The 19,570-nt window shown below is 52.1% G+C and overlaps 1 protein-coding gene across 1 annotated transcript; it reads left to right on the top strand.

The window, feature by feature from the left end:
- The first annotated feature begins 4,981 nt into the window (after positions 1–4,981).
- Positions 4,982–16,313, top strand: ZC3H4 (zinc finger CCCH-type containing 4). Its single transcript, XM_059833202.1, has 14 exons — positions 4,982–5,156; positions 7,882–8,101; positions 8,780–8,890; positions 9,142–9,364; positions 10,030–10,175; positions 10,321–10,417; positions 10,521–10,663; positions 11,050–11,163; positions 11,392–11,503; positions 11,899–12,008; positions 12,159–12,517; positions 12,768–13,108; positions 13,287–13,538; positions 14,108–16,313. Exons 1-14 carry the CDS (start codon positions 5,047–5,049, stop codon positions 15,556–15,558), a joined length of 3,789 nt encoding a protein of 1,262 aa, XP_059689185.1. The 5' UTR covers positions 4,982–5,046; the 3' UTR covers positions 15,559–16,313.
- The last annotated feature ends 3,257 nt before the right edge of the window (positions 16,314–19,570 follow it).

Genomic DNA, 19,570 nt, shown 5'->3' with positions numbered 1-19,570 from the left:
GAGGAGGCCAGGGAGAGGGGTGGGGGGCTCCTAGCTGCTTGGGGGGGGCTCCTAGCTGCTTTTTTCCTTTTTTTTTTTTTTTGGAGGGGGGGGGTCCTTAATGAGGTCTTTTAATGACGTTATTTCTCCTGGGCAGCGCTGGCCTCATTAAGGTCCCCTTTGTCTTCCTGCCGCTTCTTAAAAATATTCCTTGGCTCAAACAGAGAGCGCAGGCGGCGGCAGGAAGGTACCGAGGGTTGGGGGTACGGGGGGGGGGCGTGTTGGGGTGCAGTAGCCTCCATCAGCCCCCCTTCTTGATAGAGAAAGGCTCACCTCTAGTGCTCCCAGGTATTAAAAAGTTTAAAAAATATATCTATATCTCTCAGGAAACCCCCCTCTTTCTGTATGTAAGCACCTTCTTCCCCCTCCCCACCATAACTTTAGCTGTTTCCTTTATTAGCGCTTTTTTTTTTTTCCCCTTAGTTGAAACCATATAGGCAGAAAGTATTGGCAAAAATAAACAGCTTAAGCATGTATGTCTGGAAAAAAAAATACATATATATAAAAAAAAAAGGGAGGTTTGCTGCCTTCCCACTCCCCTGGAGGGCAGGTGTGCAGTGCAGAGAGCTGCTTTTACGCATTAGCATGCCTTTGTCTCTGAGGAGGTTTGTTTTCCATGTGATGCAGGGTTGGGTTGGTAAGTAAGCTCTTTTATTGAATAATTAAATTCTACCTTTTCCTGCCTTTCTGCGCCCCCCCCTTCCCCATCTCTCCCCGCCACCAAATAAGTCCTGAGATCGTCTGCAGGGTACGTTTCGTGTAAGCAGTGAGTTGATAACCGTCTGTGTACAAACCAAGCAGAATTCTCCCCCTTTGTAATGACCCATAGCGTTGTGCACCCCGCCGATGTGAATGTTTAAAAGACAAAAGAAAAAAAAAAGTCACAAAAGCACACAATTTACTCCCAAATATGTCTGTTGTGACGTTTCCAGGGTGAAGTAGCACTGAGATGCCTCGGTAAAACTCATACCACTCTGACCCTTGATGCCATCTAGACGTAGGATGTGGATCCATTGCTTTGTGCGCAAACTCCATCCTCATTCCATTACGTTGACTGTAAAGCGGCTGCCCCTGGGTGCGGGTCTGCCCGTAAAGCAGAAAAAAGATGTTAAAAAGTTTTGTTAAACAACTCCAAAGTGTGTCAAAAAGACAAAAAAAAGGTGGCAAAGAAAGCACCGTTTCCCAAATGTCATCACACATTTTTCCCCCCATCCCCATGTACAGCCTCATGTCGGATGATTAGAAAATCGAAGTAGCGACGTACAGTGCAAGCACCCAGTTCGTAACAAATCTCGTTAGCGTCCTCGATTTTCCTTCTCCCTTTTCTTTTCCTTTGTCCATCAGGTGCGTTAACGAAAAGCTCAAGTTTGTTCCTCACGGCTACTTCACACCATTCAAGTTTGAAGTAAGAACACCATGCACAGCGTTGGGTATTTCTCCCCTCCCCGTCCAATTAATTTAATTTCTGGGATTAGTTTTTCCTGGAGACCCAAAACCACACACTTTTGCCCCTTGTCATCCAGCTTACATTGTTCTCAGGTGGAAAAAACCCCAGTGTTTCCTCTAAGCACACCGATACAGTTGTGTGAAATCGTGGTGGTTTGTTTCCCTCTTAAGTCTTTTAAGTCTTGATTCCCTAAAAGAAAGGAAAAAAAAGAAAAAGCTGTATACATCTGCTTAAACTGTAAAATAATGCAAGCACTTGTTATAGCAAATTAGAGGGCTTCTCGTTACAGGTTTAATTGCATTCCAGAAAGGGGTTTTCACATAAAACAATATCCAGTGATGTCTTTTATGCCTTTTTGTCGCTGTTTTTAAATGTTTATAAAGGGACCCTTATGGTCCCTGCACCTTCTGCAGGTTAATTTACCACGCAGTCATAAAGCTGGGATATTTTTTTTACCCCCTTCGATCAAAGGTCCACTATCAGAGCCTGAAAATGTTACTGGTCTGACCAAAATGTTTTTAGTTCAGAGAGAGTGGGACCTCACAGCATCGATTTTGCCCCCCTAATATATTCAGTTAGTATCTTTGTTCTGTTATTTTACTAAATGTACGTACATGTTAAGCTTTATACTTCCACTCTTGATCCCGGAAAAATCCAGACTGTTTTTTTTAATTGTCCGCTGCTAACGGCATAAGCGATTTTTTTATCCATACCAAGATGAGTTGGAAAGAACAGATGTGGTAGAAAAGAAAGAAAATAGGCTGCCGGAAAACTTTAGGTTAATTCTCTCCCTTTTGAGGGACGGAAGAACGAGGAATTGTTCGAATGTCAGGAGTTTTCAGGGATTGTACTGCCAAGTTTACAGTTGTTGTTGACTGGTTCCATAAAGCGAGGAGTACTTTTTTTTATATATATAGTTAAATATTAGCAGTAGGAGGCAAACTTCTTGTTTGGGGCTTTTCCTTGTGCCTTGCTTCCCCTGACCCATTTTTAATTGGCCTTAACCTCCTTCTAGTGCTCCCGATTTGCTAGAGATTACCTTTTTTAATCGTGCAAACACGCAGGCGGGCATTTAACACCGGTACCACGAGTAGCTCCCTGGAAAATCGGAGCAACTTCTGATAGCAAAGCGAAGCACCCGCCAGGAGATTTTTTTTTTTTGCAGGGATGTTGTTGGGTTTTTTTTTTTCTAAGGGTGTAATTGTTCGGCTGAGGCTCCTTGGGTCGAGCGAGGCTTTGTTATACCGGGTTAAAGGAAGGGCTAAAGCAAATCCCAGACCCCAGCGTCTGTTTTTTTTTTCAGGGCCTGGGACGTATCCCGTTGCTGTGGCATCAGCCGTGCTGTGGCAGCGAGGACGTCAGCGCTCAGCGTTAGGATTTCACTGAAGGATTCGGATAGGAGGAGCGGGAAGGAGCTAACCTGCGAGCAGAGAGTTCAGGATTAGCAGCTGAGTCGAGCACATGCCCCGAGAAATCTTGAGTTGTGACCAAATAGCGCTTGAAAGTTTCCCGTAGTATAAACGTCGCTTAAAACCATGGATTTTAGGGATGTCGGAAGGAGGATTTGCCCTGATTACAGCCAGGAGTGGGCTAAAGGGATCTCTCTCCAAGCCTCTTACAAATTGATACAACATACTTGTTACCATAATGAAAAAAATCCAACCCCAAACCCAACTATATAGTCAAAGATAGAAAAAGCTGATAAATTTTAATGACTTCTGCCCCAGTCCGTGCAGTTTGAATGAGGCAGCGTGGCCCCGCTGCCTTCAAAGCGGTGCTTCTTTTATTTCTTGATTGATGTATTTCCCCTGGTTTCCACTTGGAATAAAATGGAAGGCGGCCGTGCTGACGGGCCGGAGGAGACCTTAGTTCCTTTGGGATTTTTCTAGAATAATCAGTGTTTTGGTGAAAGAATAGCGATCTCGCTGAATAATTTTCTCCGGCGCAGAGCGTGCAGGTGTGATGCTGGGGTAGGGTACGTTTCCTCCGAGCGAGTTCTTGACGAGGCAGTAAACTTCTGCTGAAGCGTTAAATGTGTGATTAACAACCTTTAGCTGGATGTAGCGCTCGCTCTGAAAAGCCTGGCCTTGTGTTTTCACTAGGAGACCTTAAAATGCAGAGAATGAGCAAAAACTGCATGTCTGTCCTAAAAAGAGCTAAATTCCACTTCAAAGCAGCGCGATATCCCTGCCCTGTTGTACAGGCGGAGGGGTCTGGTTTTAAGTCCTGCTCTGAAATAGGTTGCGGAGAGTTGCTTTCAGCCGGGACGATCCGCTTTCACCAAAAAAAACACTCCCCCTCGAGCTCAGCTAGTTGGTTTAGGGTTAATTTTCAGGTTTTATTTGGTTTTATTGAGCTTACGATTTTAATTTGCCATCTGATCACCACCCCCCCCCCCCCCCGAGTACGCTGTCATATACATCAGATTGTTAAAAATCAACTTTAAACTCTCTTGGTTGCTCAGCTTGAGGCAGAAGGCGTTTATCCTAAAGATAACGCACGCGTGTGCGCAGCTTAAGTCCCCGTTCAGCGTTTTACTTAAAATCACGGAAAATTAAAAGCGAACATTCGCTTATCGTGAGATTAAATCGCGCGGATTTGCAATCCGGTGACTTCCAGAGCATTTGGGCTTTATTTTCAAACCCTTCCCCCTGCATCGCTCGGAAAAATAAGCACTTTTATCCCCCCCCCCCCCCCCAACTCGTGCTTTGCATTCCTCGAACTTCAACTGAGATCTACCTTTGTACACGAACACCCTCCCCGCTCTCGGCATCCGTGGATCTGCTCCGGCAAAACCGGATCACGCACCGGGCGGCCGATTTCACGGTCAGCTGCACCTCTTGTGCAAAAAGCCGCTGTATAAAGGAAGGTTTCTTCCAGCAGGTCGGCTATTAAATCGGGGGGTTTTTTTATAGGGGTATTGTATAGAAGTTACTCTGAGGTACGCGTCTGTCGCACCTACGTATATAGAGCAGGTGAGAGCCCACCAAGCTCTTTCTTTTCTTAAAAATAGTAAAAAAACACTTCTCTTTTACTGAGGATGGGAGCTGAGAGGCTTATTTTCGACAGGGTTTCTTTCAGGTGTAACGAGCAAGGAGCAATAATGTCTTTAACGGGGTTAGGAGGGTATATCAGCTATAACTGACAGTAAATCCGCCGTCTAGGCCGCTCATTTGTCACTTCGTTACGCTCATTTCCCACTCTAACAAAGCCTCAGCTGTATAAAGTGGCATTATTTATTTTAAGATAAGATTTTAATTCCTGCGCTGCTCTTCAGTGGCCAGAATAGCAAAAAACCACTTAATTTTCTCATAACGCAGTCGTGGCTACTATTTTCCCCATAGCAAAGCGCCCACACTGTCGGTATGGCAGGATAACGATTGGAAAGGACTTTTGTTTTTTTTCCAGGCGCCGTCACCGCCGTGTTCCGTCATTGCCGTGGCGCTGAGGTCACAAACGCCGCCGCGGCAACCGGCGTGAGTCCTTCGGCGAGGATGTGTGCTGCGCCGGGGGACCGTCCCCTATAGATCAGGCGGGCAGGAGCGATAGGAAAGCCTGAGATGAGCGCGGATTCGGGGAAGAATTTTCCCCCAGTCAGTGTTTTCTGCAATACCAATAGTTGCTTAACAGACATGGCTTCTTCACCGCGTACCCGCAGCGACTCTCCACGGTGAGCCGTCCCCCGAAAATGCACGTCGCTTTAATTGCTTTAATTTTTTTTTTTTTTCCATCCAGCCTTAGAAATCGTTTGGTTGCTTTCAAACATCCTTACTCGCCGGTTGCCGTATTTCAAATGACTCCGTTTCGCTGTGTTTAAAACCATGAGGCGAATTCAATGCTTCGATAGTACTTGTGTAAACCTTTTCAGAGCGCTTTCCCAGGGTTAAATAAGCCCCACCGTCCCTCTGAGAGGTTGGTGTATCGTTTCTGGCCCAAACCTACTCAAATCTGGCAGAACTGGGGTTAAAAACCGGCAGGAGAGGATATTGCCTGTCTTAAAATGTAGTTTGGCATCTGAGCATCTGTATAAACACAATTTCTCAGACTTTCCTTCTTTAGGAGACACGTGTGTTGATTAAATAATTAATATTCACCTGCGAAACAGCTCAGCGATCATTTTGACGGTCCGCCCTCGTCCCGTCTTTTGGTGCTTTTCAAATAATCCTTGCAGCGGCCGCAAAATTTGTAAGCGTTGTTCTCAGGAGCCTCTTCGGTCGTCGTTTCTGTAACCACGGCGAATTTAATAACGCGATTGTCGGTCGGGACAGGGTTGTAGTCTCCTCTAAACCTCGATACAGGACCAGAGCAACTCAAGGCAGGGTAAAAACGCGTGTACTGTGAAAACCAAGGGTAATTATCCCTCCTGAAAATTGCAATTAAGGTGTTAGCGAGATGCGTTTGTTCGTCTCTGAAGGCAGTGAGGAAGGCAGGGAGCGATCGCGATCCCCAGCCGGCGAGGGCTCCTGGGAGAGGCTAAATGACGCCGATTTCAACGGCGCGATGCCGAAGGGAATAGCCGTTTTTTTGCCATATGGTGTGAGGGCATTTATCGGGCCGCAGTGGGCTTTATAGCATCTCATCGCTTCCTACCAGCCTGTCCCGTGCCCGGGGTGAGCTGCGTCGGTGTTTCGCTTTGCTGTGCTCGCTAGTCCTCTGCTAGTAGGTCGCTGGAAACTGGATCCAGAAACCTTGGTGGCGTTTCTAGTTTGAAATCCATTTATTGATGAACCTGTCCCTCTAGGGAAAGGAGAGAGGCTTTGGCAGGACTCTTAAGTGTTCAAATACGCGGGTATTTAAATTCCTTTCCGTAAGCTTGTTTTGCTTCTGTTTTTACTTCCGCTCGGCTTTTCTGCGGAGCGTGAGTTTCTCGGGTCTTGTTCCAAGACCGCTCTCGCTGAATGCAAACACCTGAAGGACGCTGCGTTCCTGCGACAGCAGTCATTTCCACTGATGCTCGCCTTTAAAACTTCTGTGTACACTTCGGAATTACACGTCAGGTTTAAGAGCTTCATGAGTAATTCTTAAGCGAGCTTGATTCTGGAGCTACTCTGTTATTAAAATGCTGCAAGCGCAAACAAAAACAAGGGGAGAGCTTTGCATCGGAGTCGGACCGGGCGGTTGGATCCCGGTGTTTGCTCTCCACGATGCCGAAACCTCCCCAGGATGCTTCCCGGGGATTGTTAATGCTGATTTTTGTAGGTTTTTTAATGTGTTTGGGGAAAGAATTCAGTTTTTCTTGGGGATTTTTTTCACGTAACCCGAGGTTATCAACAGGTCGGCTCGTTCACACAGCCCAGCTTTTTCCGAATGCCGTTCGTAAACCCCATTTCAGCTTCCACACTTCCCTGAGAGCCACCGAGCGGTGGCAGCTCCTTCTTCCAGCCGAGCTGCCTTCACGGCGGCGCGGCACGGGCATGGCAGGGCACGGCACGGCACGCCGCCGTGGCTGCCGTTCCCATTGTAGTGCTGAAGAGGAGACTTTATAGCAGCCAAAGAAGTCAGTCTTTCCATAGCCCCCCAAAAAAACCCCAACCAGAGGGATGCGTGTCAAAGATCCACCTCCTATGCGCTCCTAAACTGTTGTTTGTGAAGGTCGGTGACGTATATATAAACAAGCCGGTGTTCATGTTTTTAATTATAGCTTACCTTAAGTGGAAAGGGAGGAGGAGACCCCACTCTTGTTTTAAAATCACGCAGCACCAAATTCGGGACCTTGTTGGGAGAGAGGGAAAACGCCAGGGAGCTGGTTGAACTCCTGCCGTGTTACACATTTAATCCCTTACGAGGTTGCAGAAAGTTTCTCGTAACCCCTATCTGAGTAATTTTTAATTGAATTTAATTGAGTGGGGCTTGTGGAATCCTCTGGAGGAAGTTTCCGATTTGCTTTATCACCTCCGCTAACCACAATTGTGGATGAATGGTAGCACGAGAAAGTGGAAATAACTGGGCACACGTCTCTAGATTTGGCAAACCAATGTGATATTTACTCAGTCTTGTCTTCTAGCGGACCGATTGTTTTATTAAAACACCGAGTTCAGTTCTTGGAGTGGAGCGACTGTTTTATTAAAGCAACAGTTTCCATTCCATTCCTGGAGTTCATTTGCACTGAGTTCATACGAAAGTTGAGCGCCGTCACGTTGTGGCTTCGGTTTGTTGTTTGCGAGATGCTTCGTCGCCGTGTTTAACTCCAGACTGAGCGAGAGCTTGAGCAGATTTCGGTGGCAGAGGTGAACAGAGTCGGTATTTGCGGTCAGATATTTAAAACCACGGCAACTAGGAATTCGTGAGCGCTTTGGGAGCCAAGTGCCTGGCTGGCTGGTGAGCGGCGTTAGCAGGTTTTATTTTCTTTTTTTTTTTTTAATAAGGGGAATTAAACATGCCTGTCTGCTTTACAGGGAGGATGGAGAGCTGGAAGAAGGGGAGCTGGAGGATGACGGAGGGGAGGAGGCGCAAGATCCCTCCGAATCTCAAGAGAGGAGTCGGAAGGAGAAAGGGGAGAAGCATCACAGCGATTCAGATGATGAGAAAGCCCATCGACGGATGAAACGCAAGCGTCGGAAAGAGAGAGAGAAAGAGAAGAGGAGATCCAAGAAGAAAAGGAAATCCAAACACAAGGTGAGCTGCGCGCTGCTTTTGCCTCCCGGGTCCTCCGGGATCCCAGCTCCGGTCTGCCTTCCTCTGCCATCTCCGGGGAATTCCTCCTCTACTGTTATTACGGGTAGTTTGAGGCTCTTCGCCTAACGATAATTGCGAGGTGGGAGCGCTCGCAGGGTTTCTTGGGGTTCAGCTCCTTAATGCCTTCCTCCTCTGACGACTAGCAAGCACGGCCGCGGGACACCGAGGTCTGCAGGTAGGATAAAAATGCTGCAGCACTCTCCTGTCCGTCTGGGGACGCAGAGCGGAAAGAAAACGGTTTTTGAGTTAGGGAATTACTTTGGTAATTACTTTTGAGTTAGGGAATTACTTTGGGGTTAGGTATTTACCTCAAAGGGGATTGCAGACTGCTGGATTTGCAAAATCAAGGATGTTTGTTAATGAAGTTCCAAGAATTTCTGGAGCGCAGAAGGCATAGCGTGTTTCTCTTCATTAGATAACCTGCTAACAGGCTTCCAGTTTGTAATTCGGTGAACCCTGTGAAGATTTTGTTAAGCAAAATTTGAGTTTCCTTAAAAAAAAAAGACGACAAAGGGAGACTTAGCTGTGTTGTATAGAAAGGCCGGAGGCCTGGCTGCAGTGCCGGAGTCAGAGCTGGCCTGTAATAAAATTGCACCGCCTGTTTTCCGTGCCTTGCAGCGCCACGCTTCTTCCAGTGATGACTTCTCTGAGTACAGCGAGGACTCGGACTTCAGTCCTGGTGAAAAGGGACACAGAAAATACAGGGAATACAGCCCTCCCTACTCTTCCGTAAGTACCCACCAGCGGACAGGGAAGGGGAAGCTGCTCTCCCGTTCAGAGCCGCTGCAGGGTTTGAGCGCAGGTGCCCATCTAGCTCCATCTACGGGCCACGCGCTTCGGCTCTGGTCCTTTAGCCTGTTTATTTTTCACCTAGCTGTTATTTAGGGGGGTTTTTTTTAATGATTTTTAAAAATTAAGTCACGATATTAGGCTTGATACATTCCATTCCTTCATCGCTAACCTCTCCGCCTTTCCCAAAGTCCCACCAGCAGTATCCGTCCTCTCACAGCGCTCCCATGCCAAAGAAGAGCTACTCTAAAATGGAGAGCAAGAATTACGGCATGTACGAGGACTACGAGAATGAGGAGTACGGTCAGTACGAGGGGGAAGACGATGAAGATATAGGGAAGGAAGATTACGATGACTTTGCGAAAGAGCTAAATCAATACCGGAGAGCGAAGGAAGGCTCTCACCGGGGGCGAGGTACGTCTTAAATGTTCCTTTTTTCGCCCTATCTCTGACATTCGTTACCTGCAGCTCGTTTAGCTGATCTGTGGCCAAATAAGGCCCGACGCACGTAGGAAGCTTCATGAAGGTGAACTGCCCTGCCTGCGTAAAGCCTTGCCTGCGGAGAGCCAGCCGCAATGGCCTAAATCACTCATCGGTGTTCGTTTGTGACAGAGAAAAGTGGGTTTTCGTGTTTTCCACTCCGAGGGGAAAGTTCAGATCCCTGTGGGTGATTTGTTTTAAATAAGCATTATTCTTGCTAGCCTAGAGGGTTTTAAAAGCACGGAAGTGGTTGAAAATGGATAAAATAAAGCAAAACCTTTATTTGAAAGGAAAATTAAGTCGATGGAAAGCGTAACAAGTCTGATATCATCACTTCTGGAGTACACAGATTTGCGTTACCAGTGCAGCGGCTGACGTGGTCACAGGGTGTTGGTTTTTTTTCATTTGGCTTCTGAAAAATCCATTCTTTGAGCACCTTAAAAACTGATTGACTTAGAAACACGTTTTTAAGATGCTGGTAATCCCGTACTGAAAGGTTATTATTTATTTTCCCTTGTCTGGCGTATTGTTGTGCTGTTTCAACTTACCTGAGGGGTGAAACACAGCACAAAGCTGACGCCATCCCTTTGCTTCGCCAGGCGGCCGTGGCCGAGGCCGAGGGTACCGAGGGCGAGGTGGCAGAGGGGGAATGAGAGGAGGCCGAGGCATGGGCCGAGGGAACCGAGGGCGAGGCAGAGGCGACCACCCCGAGGAAGACGAGGAAATGTATGACGAAGAGATGGAAGTAAGTGCCGAGTCTCTGACCTGCTCCCGGGGAACCACGGAGGCGAGAGAATATTCTTTTTCATGATCGGGCCGCCTGCGTTTGAGGGGGAATGGTCTGCCCTTCATCCCCCCTCGCTAAAGGCCGCGATCTTTCTCGTTTGCAGTACTGCGATAACGAGGAGCCCATGGGCGATGACGAGTACGATGACTACTTTAAAGAGCTGAATCAGTACCGCAGGAGTAAGGAGAATCGTGGACGGGGTGAGTGGGTTGACAAGTTGTGCCCGGACGGTCCCTGCTTTCTGCTTTCTCACACATTTTTTGGAAGCAGAGAAATTAGAAACGAGGGGGGGATGTATTTCAGGTTTAAATCGAGGACGTGGTCGTGGCCCCAGAGGAAGAGGAAATAAAGGAATGGGCAGAGGACGGGGCAGAGGTGGAAACAGAAGTGGGATGAAAGGTGGTGGAATGAACGAAGACGACGATTACTACGATGAGGACATGGGAGTAAGTAGCTCTTTTGTTTTCTAATGGCCCTCTGCAGTGCTGGATACCCGCTCTTTCCCCCATCCCCCTCTGTAAATCGAGTCAGGCTTCAAAGAAAGTCTTCGCAGGAGCGAAAAAACCAAACAGATCTTCCCCAAGATGCACAAAAGTTGTCCCGTCTCTGAAGGGGACGGATGTTCTGGATTCCGATCCACTGACAGGTCCCTCAAGCCGTACTCAGGAGCCTGCTGGGCTCAACGCGCTCGTCTTCACCTCCCTTTTTCATCCCAAACCTCGGTGGTTTTCCCTCTCGGAGATGGCTGCTCAGGAAGTTTTAGTTTCTCTCGAGTGATCTGTTGCTTTGTATTTCAAATTCTTTGCCAACTAATATTGCGTGCTTCCGATAGGATGGAGGAGGTGGTGGAAATTACCGGCGGAACGACCACGACAAACCCCACCAGCAGTCGGATAAGAAAGGGAAAGTGATCTGCAAATACTTTGTGGAAGGCAGATGTACCTGGGTAAGGGAATAATTCAAGAGTATTTCCATAGATCTCTTTATACGCGCACGGAACCGTCACTGAAGCCTCAGGTCCAGGTTTTAACCGATTTCAGGGAGAGATTCGTGCCTATAAAGAGCGTTCCATAATTGTACCTATCTCCCTGTCCCTCCTAGCTGTGTTCTGGGCTGCTGGCAAACGTGTCGGCGCTTCCACCTGCTAACGCGCTGTCGTGTTGTTTCCGAACAGGGCGACCACTGCAACTTCAGTCATGACATCGAACTACCAAAGAAACGGGAACTGTGCAAGTTCTACATCACCGGCTACTGCGCCAGGGCTGAAAACTGCCCTTACATGCATGATATCCTTTTGGGTTTTACAGTTCCGTTAAGCTAGCCTCAAATCAGTCTCGTTTACCCTGCAGTCGATGCACGTGGGGTGTCGAGGGGGGAAAAAAAAGACCATTCCTGAGTAACACATCCTCCGCTGACAGCCGGGGCCGCAGACAGCCCTCCCGGTTCCCTCTTAGCCTCACCTTTCCTGTTGAAGAAATGAGGTTTGTGGCCGCTGCGCCTGCAGGAAAACGGGGCGGAAAGGAAAGCGGGGTGTTTCTGGCAACGGTAGTTTCGTATCAGTGTCGCGACCGCAAAAATCCTCCGCGTTGAGAGCCGCGTTTCAAAGCGAGCAGCATCTGTAGCCTCTCTGGCTGTAGGAATAACTCCCTGTTGGGGTTTATTCTCCTTAATAAAATGATACGGGACTTCCCTTGCAAGCTGTTCCACACCACGGGCAACTGTATCAACGGGGATGACTGCATGTTTTCCCATGATCCGCTCACAGAGGAGACGCGGGAGCTTCTGGACAAGGTACGGGGCGGCGTTAACGCAGGTTCACCCTCCGTTTTTCTTCCGTGGAAGTTGATCCTGCAGGTGGAAAGGGAGGGAGAGGTTTTTCTGGAGCGTGTCAGATCGACCGGCCAGCTCCGCGGATCTGTTCTTACTCCTTTATCTTCTCAGATGCTGGCGGATGATGCAGAAGCGGGCGCGGAGGATGAGAAAGAAGTCGAAGAACTAAAGAAACAGGGCATCAATCCTCTCCCCAAACCACCCCCCGGGGTCGGCTTGCTGCCCACACCTCCTCGCCCTCCCGGACCACCGGCTCCAACGTCTCCCAACGGGAGACCGATGCCCGGAGGCCCTCCTCCCCCTCCGCCGCCACCGCTTCCACCGCCGGGGCCGCAGATGCCGCCGCCGATGCACGAGCCTCTGTCGCCGCAGCAGCTGCAGCAACAACAGGACATGTACAAGAAGATCCCCTCGCTCTTTGAGATCGTCGTGCGGCCGACCGGGCAGCTGGCGGAGAAGCTGGGCGTGAGGTGGGTGTCACCGTCTCCAGGTAGCGGGGAGAGGGACGGGGACGGCAGATTTTTGTGTCGAACGAGGAGCTCTGCCCTGACGCAGCCGCTGACGGTGGGCGCGCGCGCGTAGAAAAGAGGTTTCTCTCCCGTTTTGGGTCCGGCGCAGGTGCTGCTGCTCGGAGAGCCCTGGGTCCGTCCCTCCGCAAGCGTGTTAAAGCAGATTTTCTTTTATTTTCCCTTCCAGGCACCCAGGCCCGCCTCCCCCCAGGTTCCCCGGGCCAGGGGGACCCCCAGGACCAATGCCTGGACCCATGCACCCCGACATGCACCCCGATATGCACCCGGACATGCACCCGGACATGCACCCAGACATGCACCCTGACATGCACCCAGATATGCACCCGGACATGCATCCAGACATGCCGATGGGTCCGGGAATGAATCCCGGCCCTCCCATGGGTCCCGGACCCCCCATGATGCCCTACGGACCGGATGATTCCCCCCATTCCGGCATGATGCCGCCCGGCCCGCCGGCACAAGGTTTCTATGACAATTTCTACCAGCAGCAAGAAGGGATGGAGATGGATCACAGCATGATGGGAGACCCAGGTACGTCCCGAGGATCTGCCGGAATTGGCTCTTTAGGTGCTTCGCCGGACGTGCCAGCTCGGAGATGGGTTGTTCCCGGGATGCCCGTGCACAGCGGAAGGCCGAGAGGGGCAAAAATTGGGTGGTTTTTCGCAGCTTTGAGATTTTCTTTTAACCCGTGATGATCTTTCCTCGGCAGAAGACTACGGTGGTTACGAGGACATGGAAGGGCCGCCGGGAGAGCACATGTTCCCTGATCCGTCCTTGGATCACGATGCTTTGTGCGAAGGAGGCCCACCCGGCTTACCGAAACCGCCGGGCAGCATTCCCGATTTCATGCCGTCGGCGCAAAGAGCGCTTTACTTGAGAATCCAGCAGAAGCAGCAAGAGGAAGAGGAGAGAGCTCGGAGACTAGCCGAGAGCAATAAGCAGGAACGCGAAAATGAGGAAGGCAAGTGGCAAAACACGTTTTCCCTTCAAAGCCGCAGGCGTCGGGGGGGGGATAACTTGGATTTCCGTCGGTTTCTACCCACCCAGAGGCACCACCTCCAAAAAAGAGGGGGCCGTCGGAGAAACGGGGGTATCGGGGAGGAATTCTTTAGGGAACGAGGGGTGCCGAGCCCCTCGGAGAAAATCCCCAGCGTCGAAAGAGCGCGTCGCTGGTGAGGGAAGAGGAGCGGGTCTGCCGGAGAAATGGGAACAGCTAGGCAGAAGGTGAAGGAGATAGGGTCGCTGGCTTAAATCGCGGTGAAATTGCGTCTGCTGCACATGGGAGGAAGAGGAAGAGAGGGATGCGTACGGCTCTCTGGTGATTTGGGGTGTGAAAAGGAGACCGGGGAGGCGGAGGCTGTCACACCTGGCCCCCCCGTCCAGCAAAACCCAGGGACGGTTGGGAATTCGAGCGGCGTTGAGTCGAGAGGGGAGAGGGGACGCGTTTTGGGGACCTCCTCATCGGCGTCACGGCTCGACCGTGCTTTAATTGCCTTTTATCAGCTGCTTTCTCTTTTTTTTTCCCCCCAGGCGACACCGGTAACTGGTATTCCAGTGATGAAGACGACGGTGGAAGTAGCGTCACCTCCATATTGAAAACCCTAAGGCAACAAAGCTCCGGCAGACCTCACGCCCAACCCTCCCACGGAGAAATCGGGCCGCCCTCCGGTGTGAGCGACCCTCGCCTGCAAAAAACCCAAGCAGGAGGGAGCGGTCGTCCCGCCGATCCGCGTTTACGAGATCCCAGGCTTTCCCGAAACGCGGACCTTTCCGTCCCGTCTCTCCCAGGGGATTCGGGACCCACCGACCCCAGGCTCGCGCGACACATTCCCTCCTCCGCCCCCAAACCCGAAGCTCCTCATTCCGGCATCGGCGGCGGTCAGAAACCCCCCCTGCTCCCCGAGGAGGAGGAAGGGGAAAGGGCTTTACGGGATAAACCCGTCAACATCCCGCTGGATCCTCTCCTGGGCCATTCCCTGCGGGATCCCCGCTCCCAGCTGCAGCAGTTCAGTCACATCAAGAAGGACGTCGTCCTCAACAAACCCAACTTCGCCCGGATGATCCTGTGGAGCCCGGAGGATCTGATTCCGTTACCCATCCCAAAGCAAGAGTTTATTCCCGTCCCGGCTGCCCTTCAATCCATGCCTACCCTCGATCCACGTCTTAACAGATCCCAAACGGGTCTTTCCGATCCCAGGCAGAGGGGAGGAACCGCGCCGGGGGACGCCAGTTCCTCTTCCGGCACCGGTCTCCCCGATTTCGAGCTCCTGTCGAGGATATTAAAGACTGTGAATGCCGCCGGCAGCCCGTCTTCCAGCCAGAGCGACAAACCCAGCGACCCTCGGATGCGGAAAGCCCCCGCCGATCCCAGGTTACAAAAATCCGCGGAAACGGGGGTTTCTAGAGTCCCTAAAACCGCAGACCCTGCGTCCGCCGGCGATGCCGCCCCGGCTATCGCTCCCTACGACCCTCGGCTGCTGACGGCCGGCGGGCTGAGCAAAGGCAGCGGGCAAAGCAGCGTGCTGAGCGCCATCAGCCTGTACGATCCCAGGACTCCGAGCTCGGGCAGCAAAGCCTCCGAGTCTCCTAACGAAGGCAACTCCTCCTCCAAATCCTCGGATTCTGGCAAAACCACCGGCAAAACCAAGGAACCCCTTTTCGTCCGGCGATCGGCGTTAGATCAACCCGAATCGGAGAAAGCGAGCGCCGAATCCGCTACGGACAGGTACAACAGCTATAACCGGCCTCGTCCCAAAGCCGTCGCCGCCGTCCCCCCTCCCCAGGAAACGGCCCCCCAGCCCGGGGTACACAACCTCCCGGTCCCTCCCGTTTACGGCATGGTCAAACCAAGCGCCAAATCGGGATCGGGAAGCCCTTTCGCCGGGAACAGCCCGGCGCAGGACGGCGAGCAGCAAGACGCCGCTTCCCTTAAAGATGTCTTTAAGGGTTTCGATCCCACGGCTTCCCCTTTTTGCCAGTAGTATTAAAAAACACCCCCCCCGAACCCCCCCGAACCCCAACTCCGCTCCGCGCCATCCAATTAACAGCGCACAGTGTTGGTAATTTGATTTATTTTAGGTTTTTTTTGGGGGGGGGGGATCTATTTTGGTTTGGTTTCATTCCCTTAGCGCTCACTTTAGCCATATCACATGTCTATCGATCCCGGTTTCTGCCGTAACTAAAGAAATTTTCCCAAAGCGCCGTTTTAAAAGAAGAATCAAAGTTCTCCCTCTGCGATAAGAACCGGCGTTTTCCTGATTTTACCGCTTCTTTGCCCCCCAATAAATCATCCGGGGAGGGGGGGAGAAAAAGAAATAACTTAAATTTCCGCGTTTCGAACCCGATTTCTCCGGCTCGGGGAGGAAAAATTACCGCGATTCTGAATTTCTTGCTTGAAAAAGCCGCGCCGATGGGTCGCGGGGGTCATTTTTACACCGGAATTAACTAAAAATCTTCCTCTTAGAGTCTTTTTTTCCTGCAATTCCTGTGGCGAATGGGAATAACCGGGAAAAAAAACACCGACCCCCCCAAAAAAACCCACCCCCCGGTGAAATTGCTTTTGGGATTGTGGGGAGCAGGCGCTTCTGGTTTCTTTTGCTTTTTTTTTTTATCGGAAGTAAATATTTTTAAGCCGTTTCTTGGAGATTTTCGAGATAACCGGGGTTTCGAATCCCCTAGAAGGTGTGGAAATATTTACAGCCCCCAAAATTCTGCAATCTACCCCCAAAAAAAAAGAAGAAAAAAAGAAGAAGAAAAAAAAGAAGAAAAAAAAAAGGAAGAAAAGAAAAAGAAGACAAAAAAAAGAAGAAAAAAAAAGTTTGTATTATTGAAATTAAATTATTAATCTCAAATCGGATTTCGCTCGTATTTTGCAACCCAAAAAGGGGAATTTTTCCAAAAAAAAAAAAAAAAGGCGGTCTGCGCTCGGAAATTCTCGGCGCCTTTTGTTTTTCGCCGTCATGGAGAGAGAATCGGCCTTCCCAGCGCGGGACGGGATGGGAAAAGGATCGGAAAAGGGAGACGAAACCATTCCCGGCTGGAAAACCGCCGTCGATGCAACCGGAGGAGAGAAAAAAAAGCCAAAACCAAACCCACCCCCCCCCACCCCACGTGGAAAACCCACCGCCGCGATTTTGGGGGAAAAAAATACGCTTCCGAGCAGCCGGCATTCGAGGTAACCGCCGGCAGCGTACGAAAAAAAAAAATAACCCCCAAAATGGTTCTTTTTTGCCCCTTTTTTTATTCAATTTTACGAGGAGGGGGTTTCTCAACCTGTCGCCCCGGGAAATATTCCCCCCCTCGGCGTGTTTCGAGCGGCAGGGGGGGGGCGTTGCTTTGAACGGGGAAAGAACCTGGACTTTTTGTAAAATGATTTATTATTATTTTATTTTATAGGGATTTAAAAAAAAAAAACACACACACAAAAAACCAAAACCAGCGTTCGAAGCCGGGCGGGGGTTGATTTTTTTTTCCACCTGCCGGAGGTTTCGAAGGAGAGCGATTGTAATAAATGTGTAAATAATTGGTTCAGAGTCGAGGCCGTCGATGGAAATACGCGGATTTGGCCCCAAAATTTCTCTCTCGGGGTGGGTGGTTTGGGGTTTTCCCTTTTCACCCCCCTTTTTGGTTGTTTTTTTTTGGGGGGGGGGGGAAGCTTCTGAATTGGGTTGAGGAGCCCATGGTTGAGCCTCAGCGTCCCGGGGTTTGGGGTGCGACTGGGGGGGCTTTGGGGTGCCTCTGGAGGGTTTGGGGTGCCTCTGGGGGGGTTTGGGGGTACAGGTGGGGGTTTGGGGTACCTCTGGGGGGCTTTGGGTGCCTCTGGGGGGATTTGGGGTGCCTCTGGGGGGATTTGGGGGTGCAAGTGGGGGGTTTGGGGTGATCTGGGGGGGGTTGGGGGTGCAGGTGGGGGGTCTGGGGGGGGTTGGGGGTGCAAGTGGGGGGTTTGGGGTGATCTGAGGGGGTTGGGGTGCAAGTGGGGGTTTGGGGTGCCTCTGGGAGGGTTTGGGGGTGCAGGTGAGGGGTTTGGGGTGCGTCTGGGGATGTTTGGGTTGTGTCTGGGGGGCTTTGGGGGTGCAGGTGGTGGGGTTTGGGGGGTTTGGGGTGATCTAGGGGGTTTGGGGGTGCAAGTGGGGGGTTTGGGGTGATCTGGGGGGGTTGGGGTGCAGGTGAGGGGTTTGGGGTGCATCTGGGGGGTTTAGTGTGCATCTGGGGTGTTTTGGGGGTGCAGTTGGGGGGGGTTGGGGTGATCTAGGGGGGTTTGGGGGGTGCAAGTGGGGGGTTTGGGGTGCCTCTGGAGGGTTTGGGGTGATCTGGGGGGATTTGGGGGTGCAATTGGGGGTTTGGGGTGCATCTGGGGGGTTTTGGGGGTGCTTCGGGGGGGGTTGGGTGATCTGGGGGGTTTGGGGTGCAAGTGGGGGGTTTGGGGTGCCTGTGGGGGGGGTTGGGGTGATCTGGGGGGGGTTGGGGTGCAGTTGGGGGGTTTGGAGTGCATCTGGGGGGTTTTGGGGGTGCTTCTGGAGGGGTTGGGGTGATCTAGGGGGGTTTGGGGGTGCAAGTCGGGAGTTTGGGTGCCTCTGGGGGGGTTTGGGGTGATCTGGGGGGATTTGGGGGTGCAGTTGGGGGTTTGGGGTGCATCTGGGGGTTTTGGGGGTGCTTCTGGGGGGGTGATCTAGGGGTTTTGGGGGTGCAAGTGGGGAGTTTGGGGTGCCTATGGGGGGGTTTGGGGTGATCTGGGGGGATTTGGGGGTGCAGTTGGGTTTGGTGTGCATCTGGGTGTTTTGGGGGGTGCTTCTGGGGGGGGTTGGGGTGATCTAGGGGGGTTTGGGGGTGCAAGTGGGGGGGTTGGGGTGATTGGGGGGGTTGGGGGTGCAGTTGGGGGGTTTGGGGTGCATCTGGGGGGTTTTGGGGGTGCCTCTGGGGGGTTTTGGGGTGCCTCTGGGGGGTTTTGGGGTGCAAGTAGGGGGTTTGGGGTGATCGGGGGGGGTTGGGGGTGCTTCTGGGGGGGTTGGGATGATCTAGGGGGCTTTGGGGGTGCAGTTGGGGGGTTTGGGGTGCATCTGGGGGGGTTGGGGTGATCTGGGGGCTTTGGGGGTGAGGGGAAATTTGGGGGTGAATCTGGGGTTTCAGGGGTGCGTCTGGGGTTTGGGGGTGAATGGGGTTTTGGGGTGTCTGTGGGGTTTTGGGTGTCTGTGGGGTTTTGGGGGTGCATGTCTGGGGGGCTCGGGAGGCATGTGTGGGGTTTGGGGGGTGCAGGGGTGGGGTTTGGGGGTGCTTCTGGGGAGTTGGGGGGGGGGCACGTGTGGGGTTTGGGGGTGCAGCTGTAGGAGCCTTTGGGGTTCCCAGGGGGACATGTGGGGTTTTTGGGGTGTCCCCCCCCCCAGGGAACCCCCCCGACCCCCAATTCCCCCCCCCCACTGCTCTTTTTGTTGGGGGGCCCATATCCCCAGGGAGCCGCGCCCCCCCCAGGGGTTGTGTTCAACTTGGGGGGGGGCCCGGCCCATTTTTGGGGGTCCCTGGCTGGGGGGGGGGCGGGCAGCACCCCAACATGCCCCCCCCAGGTCTGCAGACCCCCAGCATCTTTTGGGGTGCCCCCCCCATACCCCCACCCCCCCCCCCCAGTACTCCCAGTTCCCCCCCCCCCCATTTTGGCCCATCCCCACGCAGTAACAGTGATTTGGGGGGGGGTCCCAAGAGTGGCGGTTGGGGGGGGGCAGCACCCCACTTTTGGGGGGGGTCAGGACCCACGCAGGGGCCCCCCCCGGGAACAGAGCCTGCGGGGGGGGCACTTCCTGGCCAGATGTTTCCAACATCTGGATTCTTCTATAAACAGCGGGGGGGGGAGGGCTGAGAACGGGGCAGCTCATCACCGCAGTGACACAAATAAGGGGGGGGCGTGTGCGTGTGTCCCCCCCCCACCCGTGTCCCCCCCCCGGGGCCGGAGCCGGGCTCAGCTCGTGCCTAAATATGGAGCTGGTGGAGGGGGACGGGTAATTC

Source organism: Gavia stellata, chromosome 42 (genome assembly GCF_030936135.1).
Source record: "Gavia stellata isolate bGavSte3 chromosome 42, bGavSte3.hap2, whole genome shotgun sequence".
Lineage (NCBI taxonomy): Eukaryota > Metazoa > Chordata > Aves > Gaviiformes > Gaviidae > Gavia > Gavia stellata.
This window is presented reverse-complemented; position numbering and strand designations above follow the sequence as displayed.